Source organism: Pempheris klunzingeri, chromosome 18, assembly GCF_042242105.1.
Source record: "Pempheris klunzingeri isolate RE-2024b chromosome 18, fPemKlu1.hap1, whole genome shotgun sequence".
Lineage (NCBI taxonomy): Eukaryota > Metazoa > Chordata > Actinopteri > Acropomatiformes > Pempheridae > Pempheris > Pempheris klunzingeri.
In genome coordinates this window covers 9849976-9872767 of record NC_092029.1, presented here as the reverse complement: position 1 = coordinate 9872767, position 22792 = coordinate 9849976, and the positions used below count along the sequence as shown (strand labels likewise).

Here is a 22792-nt window from a genome sequence, read left to right as displayed (position 1 = left end):
TCATAACTGTTAATTAAATGTGAAGCTACAGTCAGCAGCTCTCTGCAGTAGCTTAACAGAAAGACTGGAAACAGCGAGCCTAGCTCAACTTTGCTTGTTTACATTTGCCGGTATTGGGGATTACGTGCAAGACTACACTTTTTGTACAGATTAAATAAAGAAAATCCTGTTAGAGCCTCAGAGGTTCTTTTCCAAGTCAAGCTAGCTGCTTCTGCACTAAGCTAAGCTAGCTTCATAAATAACGGACAGATATGTGGTGTGATTTTACTCTCTGCAGGTCATTTCCCACAATGTCGACAGTTTCCTTCATGCATCTGTTAATATTAATGTGTCTGCTATCACAAGGACTCCTAAAACAACAGTAGCTTCACAAGCAGATAGAAGATATTTAGTTAAAGGCCCTGAACGCCTCCAGAAAACTTCAGAGTAACTTTAGGTGTTTTGGTGACCCACTGTGACGTACTCTGCACCCAAGTGCTAAAAGATTGCTGTGCTCAGTGTATCTAAGCTTCTTTACTCCATATGCCTAATCTCCCAGATCCTTCCATTGTTCAGAGAGCACTTTAATACACAGTGTGCTGATCAAAGACTCCCCTCTTATCCCGTGTTTCACTGACACGTCTAACCACATGAAAACACCGTGTTGTGATGGCAGCACATTGACGGACGCATCCAACTTCTTCATGGATCGTTTATTTCCAGTAAATTTGAGAAAAGCACTAACAATGCCCCATTTAAGGTATCATATTTTACCAAACCAGTTTTTAAAGGTGTGTTCCAGGCTTAGTAACACAAGATCAAGTTGACATGGCAGTTGCTTTCTTGCCAGGTGGCATTGTGCCACTGTTCAGGGGACACGGCAAGCTGAGACAATACATAAGTGTGTTGTGCTGCTGTAAAAAGCTAATCATACAATGTTGGAACAGTCTGATCAGACACTGGTGTTAACTTTGTCAATTCAATTGTTGCTATAGGAGGTAATGTGCTCGCTCACAGTTGTGGCAAACATGTTAGATGTGGTGCGTGAGAGCTGGGATTGTATTATAGCATATCTGGGCCACAAGGAGGAGCATCGCAAACCCTGGAACCTCTTTTTCCAGTTGCAAGGCTTGTGCATTGGGACTATACTTAACTGAGATTTCTATATGCTTATGGTTCAAATGCAAAACCCCACAACCCAAGAGAAAATGAGCGAGGAAAGGTTACCTCCAATGATGTATCCCATCACAACTGCAGACATAACAGAAAGCTTATAACAAGATCCACATAATCGTGTCATTTGGTACACACAGAGATCCAGATGAGTTCTAAGTCAATGTTTACCCATGAACCTAAACAATGTCTTTGTTTCAAACAAACGATGCCGTCTCAGATGGTTACCTTCTGTCTGGAACGTAACAACTGAGGCATAAAAAGGGCAAAGCTCCAACCAAGAGCTAAATATATCTTTACTATAAGAAGCAAACCTGTGCAATTTGACAATCATTAACTGCTCACCAACTTATAAATGCATTGTGTACAGTATAGTGTCCAATTTATATTAAGGCATCTCTTTAAATGCACAAAACATTTAGATTTGCATCCACAATACAAACAAATTATTGACTGTCACTGAATGCATCATACATAGATCCGTATGCAGTAAAACTATATTTAATCTGAGCTTGATAACTTTTGTCTTGTAGACAGGATTGGAAATATACAAGATTTCTTGCTCTACTTTAGTTTAAAAACTGCAAGCATGCTGTTTCAAGTCATGGTGGCCTAAAGGTCTAAAATCTGACAAAGAGGTTTCAGGATATTGCTGCCACGTATAATTTAGTGGCAAAAAGTCTAATTATGTACCTATTACACTGAAATTACTGTCTAAATAATACAACGTACCTATATCTCTGTCTTTAATTATAGTGTCTGTAAAACTGGGTTTACCTCTAGAATTTCTCCTCATAACATTGTCGTCTAGCCCTAAATGAAAAAGAATGTATGAGGTGATCCCACTGCCACTAGCAGAGTGAGAAACGGCGAGAGTTAATGTTCATCTTGGTGACGCCGATGAGTCTCAGCGGGGCCGAGAGGCCCAGCCCGGGGGTGACAGGGCATTCGCACAGCAGGTCCGACAGCTCGTCCCGCTCCTCGAGGCCAAAGGTGGCGTCATTGAGCATCCGGCGATGCAGGTGGCACGTCTGCTCTATCTTCAGCTTGTTGATGTCGTTCCGGAGCCGCATGAGCTGCCTGGCCAGATGCTGGTCCTGCAAGCGCATGTCTGTCTGATGAAGAGAGAAACAGTGGCACTCAAACAACCCGCTGATTACCGGATTCATCAGTTCATCACCTCACAGATGGAGCTGCTCAGTCGTGGTTTTACAAGAGGTGTTAATTAGTGAGTCTTAGAGGTGCTTGTAGGCAGATTATGTGACCTTTGGACAGAGCCAGAGTAACTGTTACTCCCTGTTTTCGGTCTTTATACTAAGCTAAGCTAATTGTTTCCTGGCTGTAGCTCCATTATTTACTGTACAAACATTAGAGTAGTATTCTCTCACCCAACCCTCAATAACAAAGTTTCTCAAAATGTTCAATAGTTCCTTTAAACACAATTTGAAGTAACTGAACTGTCACAATTCGAACAACAATCTACGCGTCGTTCTCAGGATCTAGATTCCCTGGAGGACCATGCATTCAGTCCTTCAGTCTAAAAGGAAAACTCACAGCGGAACATACGCAAACCAACTTCTCGTCATAAGCTCTCACAATTTTTTTCTCCTCGGTGCCTACTGTCTGTGTGCAAACGCCTGTGCAAAAGATCACAATCATCTCTCTTGTCCACTGTCGTGCAAAATCTTCGTGGCCACATACTGTGTGAATGTGGTTGCGCCTCTGACGGTGCCTCTTTCCGTGCTCAGTCCGAGCTTGTGAACGGTGAGCGGATGTGCAGAGTAATTGAGAACTTGCAGAAACTATGTGTGACAAGCATTTTTCCCAGAGTCCTAATCAATCTCATGACTAGTGTCAATGGGCCAGTTATTGGACATTGTTTCCATCAATAACTTCTAATTGGGAGGAGGTTATTTCCAGTCGTGCCTTTAACTGTAAAATTATAAAGCTGTTCAATTTGAAAATGTGAATTAAAGTGTTTGAATTTGGGTTAAGTGCCAAAACGAGATCTTTGAAATAGGACCAACTTTGAACAAGGGCTGCAAATACTAAACGAAATGAAATATTTTGAGATGCCAAACTTATACCAAAGTACTCCATGTTTTACAGATAGATGACACATTAGTACACCGTGAAAATGTCTCACCAGTTCTCTCCTCAACCAACTGAGAGCTTCGTCGATGTTCCCAAATCCCTTCAGGACACCTGATGGCAACTTGCACTGAACCACATCAGAGTTCACTACAGTCCCTTTGGGCGTGACCACTTGCCCTTCGGGCTCCGCTTGGTTCAGGCCTTTTCCATTTCCCGACTCTCCGAAGCTTTCCGCCTCGAGCCGAGCTTTCCACTCCAGGTAAGAAGGTCTCCTGGTCTCCAGTCTTAATTTCTCCGTCAAGGCCTTCAAGTTCATGAGGTGGTCGTCTGTAGGCAAATCCACGTCCTCCACACATTCTGCTTCCTCCAGGACACAAGCCCCGTCCACCACAAGCTGAGGAACTGTGGGAGCGTCCATCATTATTCTGTCAGATACAAAGAGATCCCTAAAAAATGGGTCACAGTGAAAAAAGATGAAGATAGCTGGTCTTCATTGGTGGCCTTCTTCGTTGTCACAAATGAGTTGTGGGTGTATGGCCTTCTTGCGTCCACTTTCTCTGCTCTTTGTCATAAACGTCGCTCTTCAAAACTGTAGAGAAGAGATGATGCAAGTTATGAAACATTTGCTGACAATACCACTGTCAACCATCTCCAAATGACAAGGGGAGAAAACTAAGGTGACATCTGACAAAAGGGCTGTGCCTCAACTTTGGCACGACAGGCTCAGCGACGTGACTGGATAGATTAAATCCCAGAGAGACTGAGCGATGAGCGTAATGAGTGAAGTTTGTGCACTCGCTCTCCACGTTCCCTCTCACTCTGTAAACTGATATATTTTGAGCATTTGGCTTCTCGTGTTTGAAATAAAAAAAAAAAGAAAAAGGATTTGCACGCTGAGGGAGCACACCTCCAGGATTTCAATTTAACAGGAACAAATTGTTTCCATAGCAATGACACAGGCGCCGCAAATGAATCAGCAAGTTTCCACCGCCTGTCCTCGGGGCTTATTGCCTTAACCGACCTGAAGTGACAGATGACTGGCAGCAGTGCACCTTCTATTTTTGACTAAAAACATATGCAAGAATAATACATACGTTTCAAAAATGACTTTAACTGATCCTGAATTATTATTGTCATTATGTTCATTAGTTAATGACGTACTCCTCATTAGATATGTGCAAACAAAAACATGCTAGTCAACAATGTGCATTTTGTCATTTTTGAGCGAAATGCTAAAATCATGCAAACGTGCTCACAATGACACTAACTGTGGTCACCGCCTTAGTTTAGTGTGTGAGCGCTAAAGACAGAGCACAGCTGAGGCTTGTGGGAATGTTAGCTTTACAGGTGAAAAGTCAGGGGATAGCCAGTGCCATTATTATCATTATTATTATTATTATTATATTTGGCGACATCATGGCAGAGCTAATTTAGGACAATTCAGGAGATTTTTAAAGTTAGTGGGATTCTTCCTATGGTGACCTGTCAAACTTTCATACCAATTTTTCCAAATCCAAATATCCCTTTTTTATTCAGACCAATCTAGAAACACTGGTGTGAGTCTGGAGGCAAACAGAAACTCAGGAAATGAAGTCACAAACTAAATCTTTAACACAGCCTTTTTTAAAATTATATTGCATTCATACTTGCACTCATAACAGTGGCAGAAAGGCAGACTTTCTGCCCGGTGTCCTCTTACAAAGTCTTCAAGCGCTCAATAAGTGGTTAGCGCTCAGTTGTTCCATAATGGGCACAGCAGACCAGCAGTGAAGTCATTGCCCTTGTATCTAATGATAGGCTTTGGCTGTTTTTGCGAGGTAAAATAGACCTCTGACTGTGCAGAGTCGCTGACTTATGAAAGCCTGTGAATGGATCCCCTCCTTATTTTCTAAGGGAATCAGTGTGTCTCTGGAGACCACATTGTTACAGGAGACCATTAAAGGAGGATGAAAATCCATGCCACATGCATTTTTAAACAGTTTGTAAAGATCCTGCATGTACAGCAAGGAAGCGGGTTAAACTGTGAATAGGAACTGCCGAGCCAAGAGGTTTAGAAAGATGAGGAAGAGTGTGTGTACGCAAATATTATATAACGAGCTGTGATTGCCAGTATGAAGAAATAAGGGGTTTAAAAACATAATAACCAAAAGCCAAAACCAGGCTCTTGTTGGCTGCTTGATCATTTTTGGTGAACCAAGCCACATTTAAATAGACCAGCAGGAAATCTTTCTCTTGAGCCAAACTTTACATTCTGAATATCAAATGCAGCCTGGGCCAAAGACAAACAAAGACAAATCTAGGGAAGAAAAGCAAATCGACAGAATTTATTTTGTGGTGCTGGACTATAAGATGCCAAAACCTGGTCTGGCTTATAAAGTCAGGCTCTCTTATCTGAAACACGTCCACACATCACAGCATGGCTGCAGAGTAACTAATCAAGCTTGAAGAGTGCATCTCTCCAGTCTATAACATAACACTTCTGCGTCATTTCTATTCAAAGGTATCACATTTCACACCAGAGGGTTGATAATGTGCTGATATGCGATGTAGCACATGAGAATATGAGCATCGTCTGTAGAAATCATCAGCTAGATCACAAACTCGAGATGAGTGGCCTGAAACAAAAGCTATCCATGAAGGTAAACTCCCAATTACTGGGGCATGTTGGATTTCTTTGTTATGGCAACAGAAACTTATGGCACTTACTTGTGGCAAATATGCCACATTGACGGCCTAAACCCATCACACATACAGAAAAAACTGCATATCAACAGGTGTCCTTTTCTGGCTGTATATGATTATTTAGCAGAGTGTCCTGCATGACGTGCACATACATACAGGAAATGATCATTACATGAGTAAGAATAAAAAATATTTTTCTCACCATTTTTTTCCTCCATCAACCCAAAACATTGCCATTATTCGTAGTAATAGCAATAGAACTTATACATAATAAATATTTATGTAACAGTTCTTTCTTTGGGTTTCTGATTTCATTGACTTCACCTGATTTCAGTGTTAGTCCAGTCCCATTAAAGTGGGGGTGTGGGAACGCAAAGCCAATTTAACACATTTTTCCAATTCTGATCATGCAGCCAGTTGGGTTTTTTTTTTTTTTCTCTCAGCATGAAGGCACCACCATGCAGTTCTCGTTGGTTTCTTCAGGAAATGGCAGGGAATTCTTCATGGCATAATTTCTGTAATAAATCTGACGCCACATAAAGGCTGAAGTTTCCGCCACGCACCAATACAGCGTCCACATTTTCTAGACGTGAGCAGACATGTATTTAACCCCCTCCAGCCACCCTGATGGCGCGCTTCACGGTGGGGGACACTGTGTCACCCTAAGTGCTCTCTTACCTTGGAGGAATCCCCCCTCTGCTGCCCCGGCAGTCGTCCCAGCATGAGTGCAGACCTGCAGCAGCAGCCCGCTCCCTCTCACATTGTCCCCCAGCAGCACCGCCGCGGTCCGCTTGTTTTTGAGCAGGGAGCTACCGGAGGAGGGGCGGGACGGTTGCGTCAGGTTGTGGTTGCTTGGAGACGTCCCAGGAATCCCTATCAGACTTCCCACCGCATGAATATTAATGTTAGTGCGCCACAGACTAATAACCAACAACAGCTTCACTCTTACTGTCATTTATTTTCATTCCAACCCAACACATAAACCTTTTTTTTTAACCCAAAGCTGGAAAACAAGTACACAATGTGAAAAATTCAGAACATGAACACAGACTAATCAACCACAAAGTTTTCACTAGTTGCACATTATTTTCCCTCAGTAAAGTCACTAGAATAAATTCTGCCAGTATACATACAAAAAGCTTTATCAGAAAAGGTATATAAATATATTAAAGCAGAGTGGTAATAGCCATAGAGTTTCTGTGAGAATCTAGTTTTTTCCACCATGGAATATAAATCTATAACAACACAACATAAATATAGACAAAATAGAGCATTTTGTTTTAAAACTGGTGGTTTGTTTCAGTGCTGATTGTCTGCTGTTGTACCGGTGCAGGTGACACGACTAATGTCAATGAGTTTATAACTATTTTGAATAATTTGATTTGACATTAAAGGGTCATTGGGGCATTTTCCTTGTTATGCAACATTTAATCAATATCAATGTAATATTGGTTATTGTAAAACCGCAGAGACTCAGCATTTCTATAAAGTTGTAAAATAACCCGTTTATATAACTGTCAGTCTAAATATATTGTGACTGTTGTATTGCTTCGTTGTACACTCTTATGATACGGACTCAAAAATGACCCTGCCCAAACTGTGTAGAATAAAATCTGTCCACATACAGATGCACAAAGAAATGGAGGATACCAAACCAACCAGCAATAACAGCAACTCCAAACTATTAAGACTAAAAAAATATGGCAAAGTGCTAAATTGTGAAAAACCAAAAAAAATGTGATTTGCAGCAAAAATCTCTTTTTAGGAGGAATGTGTCAGGGGCAGGGATTCTGTGTGTTGTGGATCTACTGTCCTTTTAGTCAGATAAACTATGTCTTCAATACTGGAATGCAACCTGAGAAACCTCCTCATATTTAAGTGCAACCAGTTAAACCAAGAGTTAAACACAACACTTCTAATCAGCAAAAAAATCTTATGTTACCAGTTTCAACAACACTGTGACAGTGATCTTTGTCTTCCATGTGTTGACACATACGCACCTGAATCGAAGGTCAAATTAAATTACAAATTTTCCACAGGATAAAACATTAAATACAGTAATACAAGTTAAATGATTCATCATTTATATAGACTTATAGTATTTTAGATTCTTTTCACTTCTGTGTTGGCAGACAGACAAACAGATCTCAAGTCTGAATTTCATAAAGTAAGTTCCTCAATGTCATCATCGAATGAGGGGATGGCACGGATGGCAGGCCTGCTATCTGCGATGTGTAGGGTGTTAAGGGAGGATGCTGGAGGGGTGGAAGACCCTGAGTTGAAGCTGAGCAGTCCTTCCCTTCTTGAACGTACCCCGTTGATAGTTGGAGGACTATTGAGGACCTCCATTTTATTGGAGGTGCCCACGCTGTCACCAGCAGGTGTTGCCAGGGCACCGAACAGCTGCTGCATGAGGCTCGCCTTCCTGTCCTTCGCCACTCCGCTTTCCGTTACCTTTTCTTTCTCTGTCTCCACCCCTCTGAGACTAAAAATGCCAATGGCTTCTAATGCAGAGTCCCCGTCGTCTACGGGCGGAGGTGGAGGGAAGCCTGAAGAACCACGGGACGTTGAATGTCCGAAAGACGGCGCGTAGCTGCCGAATGCCAAGTCGTCACTGGAGATTTGGGAGCGCAGTGCTCTCCTCCCCAGTCCTGTTGTGACAGCCCCACCCTCTGTGCCCGATCTTCTCTTTCCACCATCCCTGCTTCCAGCGCCAGCAGGCAAACTGGCGGACACCTCTGCTTCTGTGAGGTTAAAAATCGAAGAGTTTTGGTTCCTCTGGTCAGGAGGATGAGGAGAAGAATGTTCGCTGGTGCCCTTACTGGGCTCAGATGGACTTGGTGCAGCATATATTGTGTCCGGGGTTCCCTGGTTGTGACGATCTATTTCACGCATCTTAGCCAGCAGCTGTTCTTTTTTGCGACGTGCCTGTGCTACTGCTTGCTGATTGGCCAGAGCCTCCTGGTTCCACCTCTCCACCTCTTCCTGGACATGGCCACGCTTCCTCTTGTTCTCTTCCTCTTGGTTTAACAGGGAACTTGTCCTCTTTCCATCTTCTTCCTCTTGTTGTTTCTCCCAGCCTGTGGACATAAGAGGGCCAAGCACTGTTACTAATTTCCTGAATGCGATAGGGGTGCACATGTTTACTCTTTGCTCATCTTACCATCTCTCGGCCTCTTTGCCTTCTCCTCAAGCACATTTAGCTCCTGGTTAAATTGCTGTTTGTCCTCTTTCTCCTGCTCTTTCTCCTTCACCAACTTGGTTTCCTTGTCCCTTTCTTTTCCTCTCTCTTTCATCTTCTGCTGATCTGGCTTTTGATGTCCATCTTCTGTCTCTGCCCGTCTGTCCACTCTGTCAACCTCCTATTGACATAAATTGATTGAGAGAAAGAACCATTAGAGGCAAATGATGAAAATAACAGTGACAGAAGATGAAGAGTGGATGTTGGGGTAAAGTGAAGTGGACTCACTCTACCTTGAGTGACAGGTATTCGTCAGGGGGCTGTTCACTGTACTCATTGGCATCAGTGATGGCAGGGGGAGGTGAGGGGAAATCGAGACTGGACAACCTGTCTGCAGTCTGCACTGCTTTGCTGCTGTTCCTGCTGGGGACTATGAGTGAAACAAAAGCAGATTATATATTAGATTCATTTTGCTAATCCTATTCCAAACCACCACTAGTGCCTCATGATCAATAAAAAAAGGTAATGGAGGCAAAACAATCACGAGGAGCCACCAGCGGTTAGACCTTACCTTTCCGCTTTGTCCCACCATCAGTATCTTTTCTTAGTGAGGGTTTCATCATGCGGTTGGCGTAGATGTTCTTGGTATCTAGTTCTCTCTCCTTCTCCTGGTAAGAAAATACAATCAGCCATACAATGACCACAATGTTTATGCCCAATTATAAAGGTAGACTTGTTTGTGGATGGATGTCGTGGGTTGTTTCAGTTGGCATCTTTAAGTAACCTTGAGTTTATTAGTCAGTCGTTCTAGCTCCTCCTGCAGAGTCCTGATCTCCTCCTGGGCACTGATTGTCTTCTTCTTCTCTGCAGCCAGCTGCCTCTGGAAACTGCTGTTGCTCAGCTCCATGCTGCGCTCCAGATCCTTCAAACACATACCAAATTACACCAAATGCTGCAAGACTAAAGGAAGTCTGATGATGAAGTTAATATTATCATATTAATAAATTAATGAAATCTAAAGTAAATTTACCTTAATCTTCCGTTCTGCCTCGAGGGCCCGTGTCTTCTCTTCCTCTAGCTTGCGGCTTAGCTCGTCTCTGGTTCCTAACTCTTGCCGGTCGACCAGCTTCTTCAACCGTGCGATGCTCGTCTGACTTCTTCGCAGCTGTTCCTCGCTGTCCTTTAGCCGCCGCTCAGCTGCCCGCTCCCGCTCTTGAGTGCGCCGGAGCCGTTCACGCAGCACTTGGGTCTCATTGGCGTGGCGCAGCAGTAGCTGGGAAATCTCGCTTTCTGTGTCATCGTAGCGCTGCAGGGCTTTCTCTTGACGCACCTGAAGCTGCAGCATGGAGGAGAAGAAATTGAGTTGTAGGAAGAAATTGAGTTGTAGAATTTTAAGGTAAAAGATGATGTGATTGATTTTCCTGCAAAGATTTGTGGGTTTATGTTGTTGCCAGAATTATTTTTTACTATAAAACATCAGTATTTGCCACTAAAATCAGATATTGTTTAGTCCAGACTTTTCTTGGCCTCATGTATTTAACTTAAGCAGAGGGTTAGAGCTACCTGTCTGAGAACTCGATTCTCCTTCTGCAGCTCGTCAGTTCGCTGTTGCAGCTCAGCAAGTGCATTACGCAATTCATTGATCTTTAGCAGGCGGGCTGAAAGCATCCTCTTGGTGACCAGGTCCAGGTCTTTGGGTGGTGTGGACTCCTTGCTTTGTGAGCGCACTCCCCTGCGATGCTGGAGGGTCAGGGGTTGGCCACCTGGACGGTGTGGGCGAGATGCACCCCGGGGCCCTGCACCACCTGCAAAGAGAAACACACATTACGTACAAATAATTTAAAGGGTAATGATAGTAAGTAAGAAGTAAGAACTTTTACAGACTAATACTGAAACACATGGACAAGTGGACCAATAGTGGTGAATATAAACGTTGAGACTGATCAAAATCAAACCCTTCTCATGACAACATCATGAATTTACTTTGCATGACAATTTATTTTGTGAGTCAAAGTTCAGAGTGAGACAAATTCTCTAAAATTAAAAAAAAAAAAATCTTGATCATCTTCTGCAGAAATCACCATGTTAAAGTCTGCCTTACACTGCCCTCACCTGGACAGTAAAGCAAATGTAATCAGGGTTACGTTTCAGCCATTTATCTGATCATACTTGTTCCTTTTCTTGCTTTACATACCTGTCTTGTAAAGGGGGATACTAGAAATCCTCTTCACCCGCACCCCTCTCTGACGGGTGGGGGATGGAGTCCGGGACTGGGAGTATGGTGAGAGGGAGCCCTCTGAAGGAGACTCATTCTCATAGTCCTCTGAGTAAAACGACCTACTACTTCTCCGTCCCTCTCCATCTGATATCTGGTCCCGATCTGGATCTGAATGCCAGGTTCGGGTTTTTGATCTGCTCTCAACGCAGCTGTCCTTTTCATCCTCATCCTGAGTCTTGTCCCGGTAGTTCCTCACGTGTTTTTGGAAGGATGATTCTCTGGAATCTTTCTTTGTCCTCTGGAGTGATTGACGACTTTGATCGGCATCCCGGTTGTCTCCATACGGGCCAGTTATGTTTTCAGATTCCATTTTGTCCCTTTGAGAAGAAACACTGGTTTGAATTTAAACACAAAAAGTGGGAAGGAAACATGTCAAAATTTGAGTAAAATCTGAATTTTTGTTTAAGCTACAAATTTAAAAATAAAACCAAGGCTTACTTGTACCTTACCTGATTTAACAAAATTACATTAAAAGCCCCCTGATAAACTGACTTCACCATTTGTACTCTACAATTCAGATGAAAATTCTCAAAATGAACCCAAAGCAGTAATAAGAAGCTAGGCCAACTGGTTTCTCTAAGGTTTGCTGTATTGTGTGTCTCGGTCACTAAGCGACAACACATGAGGTGGAATTTTCCATGAGGCTGAATGATGTATTATATCGCTGTTCATACGGCTGCTGCTACATCCAAAATACTAGGCTGCCCCCATCTGCCCTGGTGACTTATTAAAAAGCAAGATTATTACTAGTGCAGTAATATGCACATGTGCTCGCATGTTCTAATACAGAAAAAGAGAAAAATTAGTAAAAATAAGCATGGTCATACATTATAATTTTATTCTGTTGTATTATGTTGTATATAATGTAACACAAATATATATTATGTATTCCTGCAATTTTACCAGATATTATATGGTACCATATATAATTCTCAAAACAAAATTTTATGAGTAACTGTATATGTATCGTATATAAAACATGTCTACACTAGGCAAATCCTACTTTTCCACATATCCCCCCCCAAAATGTCTATCTGGACAAGAGCCCATGTTTGAAACAGAAACACATATTTTTTAAAAGTCCAGCATCTCCAGATTGTATTTGTTGTCATTTGTGAGACAACAAGTTTTAAGTCAAAAAACAGAATTAAAACCTTATTCTGAGGAGCCAATACGCTCTTTAGTATTGTAAAGGTCGTGCAGTCATCTGGCCCTTTCATCCGCTCTGACAACAACAGAATCACTTGATGATGAAGTATCTATGGCAACACCAGTACACACAGCAGCATCACCATAAATAGAAAAGAGCATAATAATAGGTGAGGGAGGATGGACAAGTCTTACACCTGAATACAAACCTGTACAAACTACAGATAAATGGCTCTTGTGTATTGCGATTTCTCCTCTCAAATAATCAGCAAGAAATACATATTAATAAACATGCATTAATGAAGACCGCTCAGTCAAACTAATTTGGCTTACAGTTTAAGGTTCATTATGGTGATGATTCAGTTATATGAATTACCAATACTTGCTACTTAAACCTATCAAACCAATAATTAGACTATGGAAAACATGCCTGGATGTACAGTAGTATCAACATATTCAACACTCACCACATTCAGTAGGTTACATTATATCCCCATCACCTCTCTGCTGTAATCATCATCCACGTCTGAGAAAATCTAAGCAGTGAAAGCAAATATACAAAGAGAAGTTAACAGGGGCTCACTATAGCGGTGGTACTAGCTTCCCCAGCCTGCTCTCTATGGCACGAACAGACTGGATTAAAATAGGCCATCTGTTGTTGACAGGTGCAATGTTTTGAAACTGCCTGCCCAGGAAAAATCAACAAAATGTAACATTAGCTAGTAACGTTACCTGACGCCAACCACACATCTGAGTGCACCGTTTACTCATATAACTACAACGTTATCAAATAAACGTGCGTAGGACAAAAAAAAAGCAGATGTCCCAAGCAGCATGAAGAGGTTGTGGAAAGCTAGCAGTGACAGAGCCATGACTTATTGGTGATAGCTTGTTATGCTAGCCTAGCCACAAAAAGCTACCATCAACAGGTGTGTGTTTTAACGTCAGGTTAACGATACCGCTCGTTGTTTGCTGACACCAAGCTGTCCGTCTTACCGCATCTACTCCTCTGCCTGGTTTACGTTTGACTTTGTAGCAATTAACGCTAACAGCTTCTGGTGTCGAATCGATCGGCTAATGTTAGCTAACTACCACCAAGCTAGCATGAACTTTAGCTAACTTAGCTAACGTTAGATGTAAGAAGGCCTAGTCGTCCGCCCTTTTTGGACAGAGAGAGTCGTGACTATTGTTTTAAAACGCGTCGTCCAGTAATTGTCCACTGTGAAACAGCGAGGCGGAGTGATGCTGCCAGTCTGGGCCGCTCGGATACGTCTTTTTATCGCACACCTCGATGTTAGCTGCAGTCCTGCCGCTGACGCCGTACCATGGCAACCACAGCCCTCCCTGCAATACCGCTCTGTGACCAGGGGGCGCTGTGGTGCGTGTTGTGATTATAAATAACTGTGGCTCACAGTCTACGGTTTAAAGTGTGGGGGTTTTCTTCCACAATGTTTTTACTGAGTTTTCAACAACATGAAATACAGCTTTTCATATTCATATGATATATAAACAGCTGTCCATTGCTGCAAAGAAAACAGAACAGAAATTCTCCTCTTTTTTAACAAATGGTAATCTTTGCAAAATGGAGTACATTATTTCCTTTGTGTAGAATATAACGAGTAGACCTATTAAGAAAATAATGATTTGGAAACTGCATTGTTTGCAGAAGCTAAGCTCTCAAATACGTGCTATTTTGCCCTTAAAACAATAAGTTATCCTTTCTGACGGGAGGCTTGAAAACATCTGTCCCATCCACTGAGTAGTGCTTGTTCTGTGAGTCTAGACTATGGGTTTTACTTGATTAATGTTTATGTTAATTAGCACTGCTATTTGGCCATCTGATATACAGGATATCATAGTCAGTCAAAACACGTGTCATTCACAGCATAGTGAATGATGTATAATAATGTTGTATTATAATAATAGAAAAGTGTTCATCTTCATCTGGTTCTAAAACTGTATCAACAAACAACATAGTGATAAACAGTCATTGGACATACAGCCAGATTTGTATGAAAGTTAGAGCAGCTAAGTCTGGACCCACACCATAAACCATGTCACGCCTAAATTCATCAAATCTGATCCAAATCTGAGACATGCATGTAAATCACAAACTCACCAAAAGAACAGGCAGCAGCCTGAGAACCACATTTCCCTGTCATCATGGCCTAACCTGAAACCCTCTGAGGAGGTCACCTGCGTCAAGTTACCGGATATAACCAGAGTCAAACACAAGTAAAAACAAAATCTTTCAAAATAAACAGTTAACGTTTGACACTAAAATTACGTGTTTGGGATCTATTTATTAAAAGCAAACCTGTATTAGACAATATTTAATTGTGCTGAGAAGTATGCAGAAAACAAAATCCGATTTTTTTCATTAAAGCGTAGAATACGTTAAACTATATTTATTCGGACCTCAGATTTGATTCGCACTCTTTTAATTCCACAAATGTACCCTCTATAATTTGTGTCCTACGTGGTCTTATATAGGGTCCTAGAGCTATCACGTCGTTTGATCTTCTTTTATTTTGAAACTTTTAACCGGAAGTTTGGTGTTTTGCATAGTGTCTGCTGTGTATGCGTGTGTGTGAGTGTGTGCGGTGAGACTCACGCTGTTTTATTATCATCATGGCTCAGTTTAAATACTGGAGACGCGTGTCTTCTCTCATCTGAAGCAGCCTGAAGTTTAAAGCCTGTTCTTGTCATTTTGGGGAGAAACGAGACTCGCAGCCCCCAAATCAGTTTGTTTGTCGCCCGTCTGACATCAATTTGGGATTAAAATGGTCATCAAGGTTTACATCGCCTCCTCAACGGGGTCTCTTGCGGTGAGTGTTTGCGAATATGTTTTCCAGCTTGTTGACAGTCGCTCCTGTGGGAAGCAGACATGTTACATAGACGTGTGGGAAATGTTTGAGCGCGCAAAACCGCCGAATAGTGTTTATTGGCATTATGTAACTGGACTGTGAGAGCGTCTGTTTGCACTCGTCGACTTCGGATTGTTGACAAGCAGTGAAAGTACTCAGCATCATTCAGACATGAGGTTTTACTCACTTAGATGCACATTTTTAATTAGCAGGGTGGATTTCTTATGTGCATGTGTCAAATCAGCCACATATGTTTTTTTTTTTTTTTTTAAATATGCATTTAAAAGAAAAAAAAAAACATTTTCCATGCAGGGCCTTCGTTGTGTAGAAGCCTTATAAATAAATTCTTGTAAAACTTCTCCCTCCTGTAAATAGGGCTGAGTACGTGTTTGGTGTGCAAACAAGCCATGAGTGGTGCACCCCACTCATGGGGAGGACCAAATATCAGAAATGATAAAAGTAATGATTCACAAACAGTACTTACGTTGTGTGACAGAGGATACACTGATATGAGCACATACTCAGCAAGAGTAATGTTAATTTAAAAAAAAAAAAGGACAGCTGCATTGCTCTACTCTCAAGCATTCACTTTTACCTTGAAAGCATCATCAGGAGCAGGTAGAGGTGCGCTTCTGTCCTTTTTTGGAGTAGCCTTTCTCTTATTTGTGCTGTGATGTTCCTGTCAGCCCCAAGGGTAGAGTTAAGGTATGAGAACCAGTGCAGAAGGCCTTAGTTCAGATACATAAGACTGATTTAGTCAGTAGCCATTTACTGTGAAGCTCATACACTAAAATCATTACTTGATTAGTTGATCAACAGAAAATTTCAGCATCTCGGATGTGAGGTTCTGTACATTTTTACATTTTAATATTATTGTATACTTAGTATACAATAATATTTGTGTCTACCGTCTGACATTCAATAGGTTTAACAATTAATGGATTAATCAAACAGTAGGCAGATGAACCCACAATGAAATCCCCTGTTGGGGAAACAACAGGCACATGCCTGTGAGAAGGCCCTGCTGATATTGAGTATGAGCCGAAAATCATCAAACAGCACTCCTGCGTGAATGCTTCGAGCCTTAGGTAATGGGACAAATGAGTAATATATTTACTTTATCATGCTCCATCTCTAGAAGAGGGCAGCGCAATCTTTGAGCGTTTACAAAAGGGGTTATTTTTAATCCTATGACACATACTGTACATTCAAAACACACAGACCCACTCTCTGTCTCACACACTCAAAGCACAGTCATACACGCTTGAATAGGTCCACCATTTGGGTCAGTTATGCGAGTGTGGCGCTCATGTGAATGCAATTCAGTCTGAATGCTTTTGAATTGAGTTACAAGTGATTGAATAAAGAGGATAAGTAGGACTGGACCCTTCAGCCGGTTTTAAAGTGAAATGAAAGTGTGCGAGTAAAAAGGGAAAAAAGAGAGAGACTGTAGTAGTGTGAGATGGAGCTGGAGGAAGACAATAATACAGTGAAAGATGGTGATGAAAACTGGAAAACAGACAGGTGCAGAAAGAGACAGACACATGGGAAAAGAAATAATCAAAGCAGAACGGTGTCCCCATAAAAATGAGCAGTTCACAGCGTAACCACAGCAGATTAGTGGGGCGGAAATCATTAACACAGAATGAATGACGTGCAAATTAGGTTATCCCCCACTCCTTAGTGGATATGTATCAGGTTTTCAGTCTCATCAGATTTTACATTTCCTCGCTGTTGATTTCTAACGTCCTGCTAATTGTAGTTTCTAATAATTGAAAATAGTCATTGCTATGTATCCTCACATTATCTAAGAAATGATTGTATGTGTAAAAAGCATAGTTTTTAGTTTTCAGATTGTTGGCTTTTATTTTTTTCCTGTCACAAGTCCCATCGTTTCCTGTGTCTCTGTCTTTCCACGACGAAAGGATTAGTCTTAACCTCCAGTTAATCCCTGCATGTCAGAAAGTGCCCTCAAACAATACATACATACTCATTTACTGTGATGTGAGTGTTTGTATGTCTTTTATTTCTGCATGCACAATCTGAACTCGTCCGTCCCCCGATGCACACTCACTCACCCTCACTGGGGGCACCTCTTTCATTATTTAGACTCACGCTGCCTGCCTGTCAGCTCAGAGGAATGTCGTGTCATTTGTACTATGTTGGAGACCAGCGATATACAGTATAGACTCAGACTAGAAGGTAACACTGGAGTTTTAACCTTTGACCAGAACACACGGGCATTTTCACTTTGAATAAAGGCAATCGGTAACCTTGCGATTCTTTTACTGTCTTGAGTCCAGATAAAGCTGTTTTTATGGCCACACATAGAGTCACAGTTTTAAAGACAGATTATTCAGTCTAGTTTGGGTTTGTGTCTAGAACAGCCTCTTACTGTCTTTAAGATAAGACAATAGCCCCATTGTGTCTCTTAAGGTCATTAAAACAATGCACACACATGCATGTGCACACACACACACACACACACACACACACACACACACACACACACACACACACACACACAGAGAGAGCAGCACAGAGCAGATGTCATTACAGTTTAATCATTTAATTATTTTTTGCTTTATTTCTCATCATCTCCATTAAAGGCAGGATTCATAGAGTAAGGTAAAGTACATTTTCAGGGTAGTGGTTAATTAATGGTAGCTTTCAGCCACAAAATAGTCCCTATATTTGTTCACACTGTCTTTCCCTCAATTGGTTTTGAATCATCAGCCCTTTTGTGATGTTAATGAATGCTCAAGGATACACAAAATAATAAAAAATACAATCTAGATGGGAATGAAAAAAGGTGAAAAAAAAAGTGAAACAAAAAAGCTGAAATTTGGTCAAATAAGTGTTTTCTTCCCTTTTGCATCCTAGCTAATTGTGCCTTGATTATGTTGATTGATTATCCTTCTAATTATGTTTGCTTTTATTCTTTTAAAAGTGTAGAACATCGGGACAGAGAGGAGAATGACACTCAGCAGTTACTGGTCTAAGACACCTCGACAGCATTTCTCTGTCTGACGTCTCTTTATGACCTTCCCTTCCATGGGAATTTTCTGTCCTCTAAAATTATCCTTGAATTTTTTTTTCTCCAAGCATTTGTAATCACTGTCATGCAGTTTCACTCACGTACAGAATGTCCCAGAGCACATAGGACAATCCTTCAGGGAGCTGTTGCATCCGTCCCATAGACCACAAACGGGGAAGAAAACACGAAACATCCTAATCTAGGACAGAATAAGAAGTAGCAATAGTTTGAGCCTATAGCCTCTTCTTAGATTTAGTGAGCTGTCTATATGTGACAGATACATAGCATACTGTATAGGAAAAGAATGGTAGCTTTCCAGTTTTAAACCTAGATTCTTCCACTAATCAATAATCCATCTTAATGTCACCATTACCAATGGGGTCGATATGCACTGAATACATACATTACACTCCACATATATGTGTGTGTGTGTGTGTGTGTGTGTGTGTGTGCACATGTGTGTGAGAGGAACGCTGCTCTAGTTTGATCAGTGTCAGCTTACCATTTGTCATTGCAGGAGTGTATGCTTTGTTCACTTTAGCTGCAGCTCTTTCTTTCTTTCTCAACCTCTCCAGGTAAAGAAGCATCAGCAGGCAGTAGTGGGTTTCCTGGAGGCCAATCGAATCGCCTTCCAGGAAGTAGACATCACCATGCTGGAGGATCAGAGGCTCTGGATGTACCGTAACATCCCCAGACACAAGCAGCCAGAGAAAAGCAACCCTCTGCCTCCACAGATCTTCAATGAGGATCACTACTGTGGGGTATGATGGATGTTTGTTTCTAGTGTTTATAATGAGCATATGTCCATTAGGCAGGTAGGTATGCACATCTGCTCTTTAAAGGTACGAATTCTCACCAAAACCCATTGTATGTATCAGCAACAGGAGAGTTGAAATCTACAGATGGGAGAGAGCGTCTTTATCTTCTGTAATGAGTGATGTATTTCTGAGTGAAACGTAGTATGTGTGTAGGGTTTAATTACGAGAGAGATGTAAAATCAAATCCCTGATCGGATCACTCGGCTTAGTAAATACAGAGCTATATGGAGGCGTAGTGGCATACAAATCTTTAGAGGGGGCCTGTTGGCCTCCACCTCCTTCACCTACGTTCTTACTGTAGATCAGATGGTGGGGGATGAGGGAGAAATGGAAACAAATCAGGCCTCAACCCCATTCTTAGGAGATGTAAACAAAGCTCTTACAAGCTGAGATCCAAACACACTCCTCTTATCTATATCGTTCTGTTAGCTGCAATAAGAACAATGAGATTGAGTTATTATATACATTGTTAATGTTCAAACTGGTTGTGATAATAGTCATCAATCAGTGTAAGTCAGTACAAGGTTGAGGTAACCATGCTGGGGGATGAGTTCAGTCACTTAGTGCTTGCCAGTTTATGTCCTCAACAGAGTTTGCACGCTACTCGGTAATCCTGTCGTAATCCATTTTCACGAATGGGGCAGATTATCTGCTCTGCCTGCAGTCACTCTCACTGGCCAAGGTAATCCAACATTACTCTGCAATGTCATGGTCATCGAAATATATTAAAAACAGCAGTTGAGAGGGTATTGGGGAGGGCGGGGGATGTTTATATCCATCTTTCAAACTTGTAGAGATTATATAACGCTCAGCATCCTCATTTTTTTGTCTTTCCCCTCAGGATTATGAAGACTTCTTCCAGTCAAAGGAGAACAACACTGTGTTTGCATTCCTTGGGCTCAGTTCCCAACCCTCTGTCAAAGTAAGTGAGAGGATTTAGTCATTTGTGGCTGTGCGACACACAAACACACTGTTTTCTCGTGGTATAAATCACACATTCAACAAGGTTTAAGCATCTCTCTACTTGGCCAGATCAGCAGCTCTAATTTCTGCAAGCTGCCTCTGAAACATTTGATTTACAACAATTAGTAGCACATGCACATCATTTTTTTTTTTTTATTGGTAAGAAAAAGAAAAGTCAGTTTAAATCCAATACGTCTAGATTCATTGGCCTTGTATCATTTGCTCACTTTGTTAGACACACATCAAGATTCATCTGCTGTGTCTAACAAAGATCCTCTTAGAGACATAAAAGGAGCTGATTTCCATTCATCACTTTGAGTATTTATTGGATTTTTTCCCAGTCACATCCTTTTTCTGTCTCTCTTCTAGAGGTTGATTGGATAACTAAGTTAAAAGAGATCCAATTATGTATAAACCAGGAGGATACTGCAGATGCACTCAGTTTGGAAACACTCGTGTTTCATGTTTAGCAGAGACGTCTGGCTCTAATGCATATAACGTCTACTAAGAATGTAGATGATCATTGTTCAACTTCTGTACACTTCCCCCCCCCCCCCCCATCTCTAGGATTCTGAGTCATAGCCTAGACCGACATCCAGGGAACCTTTTTAAGGACAAAGGCTGCATCACTTCCTGTGGTCCCTCTGCTACGATGCCAGCATGTTGCCAAACATCAGGATTACCCTACAGGTTTCACCCTGTACAACCTCCCCTGAGAGTAAAGACTCTTTAAACAACATTCCACCATCCCTTAAGTGTCTGAGAAGTGTCTGAAGAAGGGGATTAGCTCCATGATGGATGTATTTGTGTTTCCTTTTCATGTTTAACTCACTGTGACAGCAAACACTTTCAGTAGCATTAATTCTGTGCAGACTAGAAGACTATGCAGTGGCTTTTGCATCAGCAGACGAGTTGCTTTAGACGCTAATCTACAGTACAATGCAGTGCACGGGGAAGAACAGATCAGGTGCAGCAGTGCAGCACAAGACGCCTGAATACACACCTATATTGTGTGTGCATGCCTTAGTGTGTGTGTATCTGTCTCAATCAGCAGCTGTTAATGAAGGCTGTGGTGAGGGGACCTGAGAGGCACCACTTAATGCAATCTGAAACAACCTGAGGCCTGTGCGTGCGTTTGTGTGTGTGTGTGCGCGCACCTGCACGTGCACATGAGTGAGGATGCTTTCCCTGCACCTTACCACAAAGCAGAGGAGACTGAATACTGATCCTAAAATATATGAGGGATAAAAATTATACCCAACATCATTGCCAGCATTCCTGTTAAGTTTATAGTCACTGCCATCACATTAAACAAACCTTGTTCTTATTTCATTCCACTGCCAAACTGCTTTGATTAAAGTACAAGCATGGCATTATTCAGTCTTTTTTCCTCTTGTCAACAAATCCAATATTAAAGACCAACACCAACAATGTGTTAGTCTGTCTCTCAGTAGATTCTGACTTCCCTACCCTCTCTGTAGTATCAGCTCTGTGCCTGTTCAGTCCTACTGAGGACCTAAACAGGTTTCAAATGAATAGCCTCATTTTTCTAAAGGCCAAGTAATTTCCTTAAAAAGCAGGGCACTGTAGTTTTCTAGCAAATATTACTCTAAAAGGAGTAAATACACTTGAAGGAGTATTTTTAGCTTTGGGTTGATAACATTTGGTGCTCTAGTGAGTGTTTACAGCAGCAGGAAGGTGCATGTTGGCTTGATTCGAAATAAACTACAGTGCCCAGGTTCATTGTAATGGAAGAACATATCACCCAATGCAACGCTGCAGTTTTTGAGCAACAAGGAATTTGTTGACAACATGAACTCTGTAGATCAGCTTTATCTGCTGATCTGCTACAGACCAAGCATGGTTACAGTCAGGGTTGAGCTATAGGAGTTCACTTCACAGATCATTATTCCAAGTCTTATCTGACAGGACACAGGAGATAAAAAATGCTAGTTTATTGCTCAGAGACAATCAAGAGGCGAAGCTTTGTTATGACAGACAGAAAATTCCCCTGCTGTGCTTCGCCTTCTATGTATTTCCAAATGTCCGAGTAAACAGGTGATGTGAGCACACTGCCCTCTGTGTGTTTTACAACATAGATTGACACAGCGCAGCCAACTCTTGTCCTCCTTGTCTGTACTATATGTTCTCTCTCCCAAACACCATCAGTAAGCGTTTTCTCTGTCTCTAGTCCTTATTAAATTATCGTGGGTGGGTGCTTGACTAATTACTTTATGTTTACACACAAAGGACGCACACACACACACACACATATGCACATGCACAGATACACCCTCATCAGCCACTCTTCCCTAAATGTTGTGCCATCATGTGAAAGGATGTCATTTTCACTTGTTTCAAGTCACGTAGGAGAAATCACAACATATTTCTGTCACTGGTGACACTAGCAACATTCCTATTTTGCTGAATTGTATCTTCATTTATTGTCAAATCATGTTTGTTGTGATTTTTTTTTTTTTTTTGTGAATGGATACTAACAAGGCTGTTGGAATGCAAACTGACTAAATGTACTTTATGTTACACCTCTCTGTCTGCCACTCCTCGTCTTTT

General features: G+C 41.6%; 4 protein-coding genes across 4 annotated transcripts in view; 2 read left to right on the top strand and 2 right to left on the bottom strand.

The window, feature by feature from the left end:
* The window catches only part of rps12 (ribosomal protein S12), a 43726-nt gene that overhangs the window by 1021 nt on the left and 19913 nt on the right, over positions 1–22792 (top strand). The gene's annotated exons all lie outside the window — the stretch shown is intronic.
* Positions 1431–6639, bottom strand: fam167ab (family with sequence similarity 167 member Ab). The gene is made up of 3 exons (XM_070849638.1): positions 6607–6639; positions 3299–3835; positions 1431–2267 (listed from the first exon to the last, which is right to left on the bottom strand). Exons 2-3 carry the CDS (start codon positions 3665–3667, stop codon positions 2004–2006), a joined length of 633 nt encoding a protein of 210 aa, XP_070705739.1. The 5' UTR covers positions 3668–3835; positions 6607–6639; the 3' UTR covers positions 1431–2003.
* On the bottom strand, positions 7981–13047 carry lca5 (lebercilin LCA5). Its single transcript, XM_070849446.1, has 9 exons — positions 13004–13047; positions 11304–11704; positions 10673–10914; positions 10140–10445; positions 9894–10031; positions 9681–9777; positions 9403–9539; positions 9092–9290; positions 7981–9008 (listed from the first exon to the last, which is right to left on the bottom strand). Exons 1-9 carry the CDS (start codon positions 13006–13008, stop codon positions 8089–8091), a joined length of 2445 nt encoding a protein of 814 aa, XP_070705547.1. The 5' UTR covers positions 13009–13047; the 3' UTR covers positions 7981–8088.
* Positions 15148–22091, top strand: sh3bgrl2 (SH3 domain binding glutamate-rich protein like 2). Its single transcript, XM_070849283.1, has 5 exons — positions 15148–15364; positions 19016–19201; positions 20100–20180; positions 20789–21659; positions 21746–22091. Exons 1-4 carry the CDS (start codon positions 15320–15322, stop codon positions 20801–20803), a joined length of 327 nt encoding a protein of 108 aa, XP_070705384.1. The 5' UTR covers positions 15148–15319; the 3' UTR covers positions 20804–21659; positions 21746–22091.

Bases quoted from the DNA above. Each gene is read 5' to 3' on its own strand.
- fam167ab (XM_070849638.1), bottom strand. From the start codon at position 3,667: ATGATGGACGCTCCCACAGTTCCTCAGCTTGTGGTGGACGGGGCTTGT. The intron at 2,268-3,298 runs GTGAGACATTTT...TCTCTTCATCAG, and splicing joins GTTGGTTGAGGAGAGAACTG to ACAGACATGCGCTTGCAGGA.
- lca5 (XM_070849446.1), bottom strand. The intron at 10,446-10,672 runs GTAGCTCTAACC...TCCATGCTGCAG, and splicing joins AGAATCGAGTTCTCAGACAG to CTTCAGGTGCGTCAAGAGAA. The intron at 9,009-9,091 runs GTAAGATGAGCA...TTATGTCCACAG, and splicing joins GGCAAAGAGGCCGAGAGATG to GCTGGGAGAAACAACAAGAG.
- sh3bgrl2 (XM_070849283.1), top strand. From the start codon at position 15,320: ATGGTCATCAAGGTTTACATCGCCTCCTCAACGGGGTCTCTTGCG. The intron at 15,365-19,015 runs GTGAGTGTTTGC...CAACCTCTCCAG, and splicing joins CCTCAACGGGGTCTCTTGCG to GTAAAGAAGCATCAGCAGGC. The intron at 19,202-20,099 runs GTATGATGGATG...CTTTCCCCTCAG, and splicing joins ATGAGGATCACTACTGTGGG to GATTATGAAGACTTCTTCCA.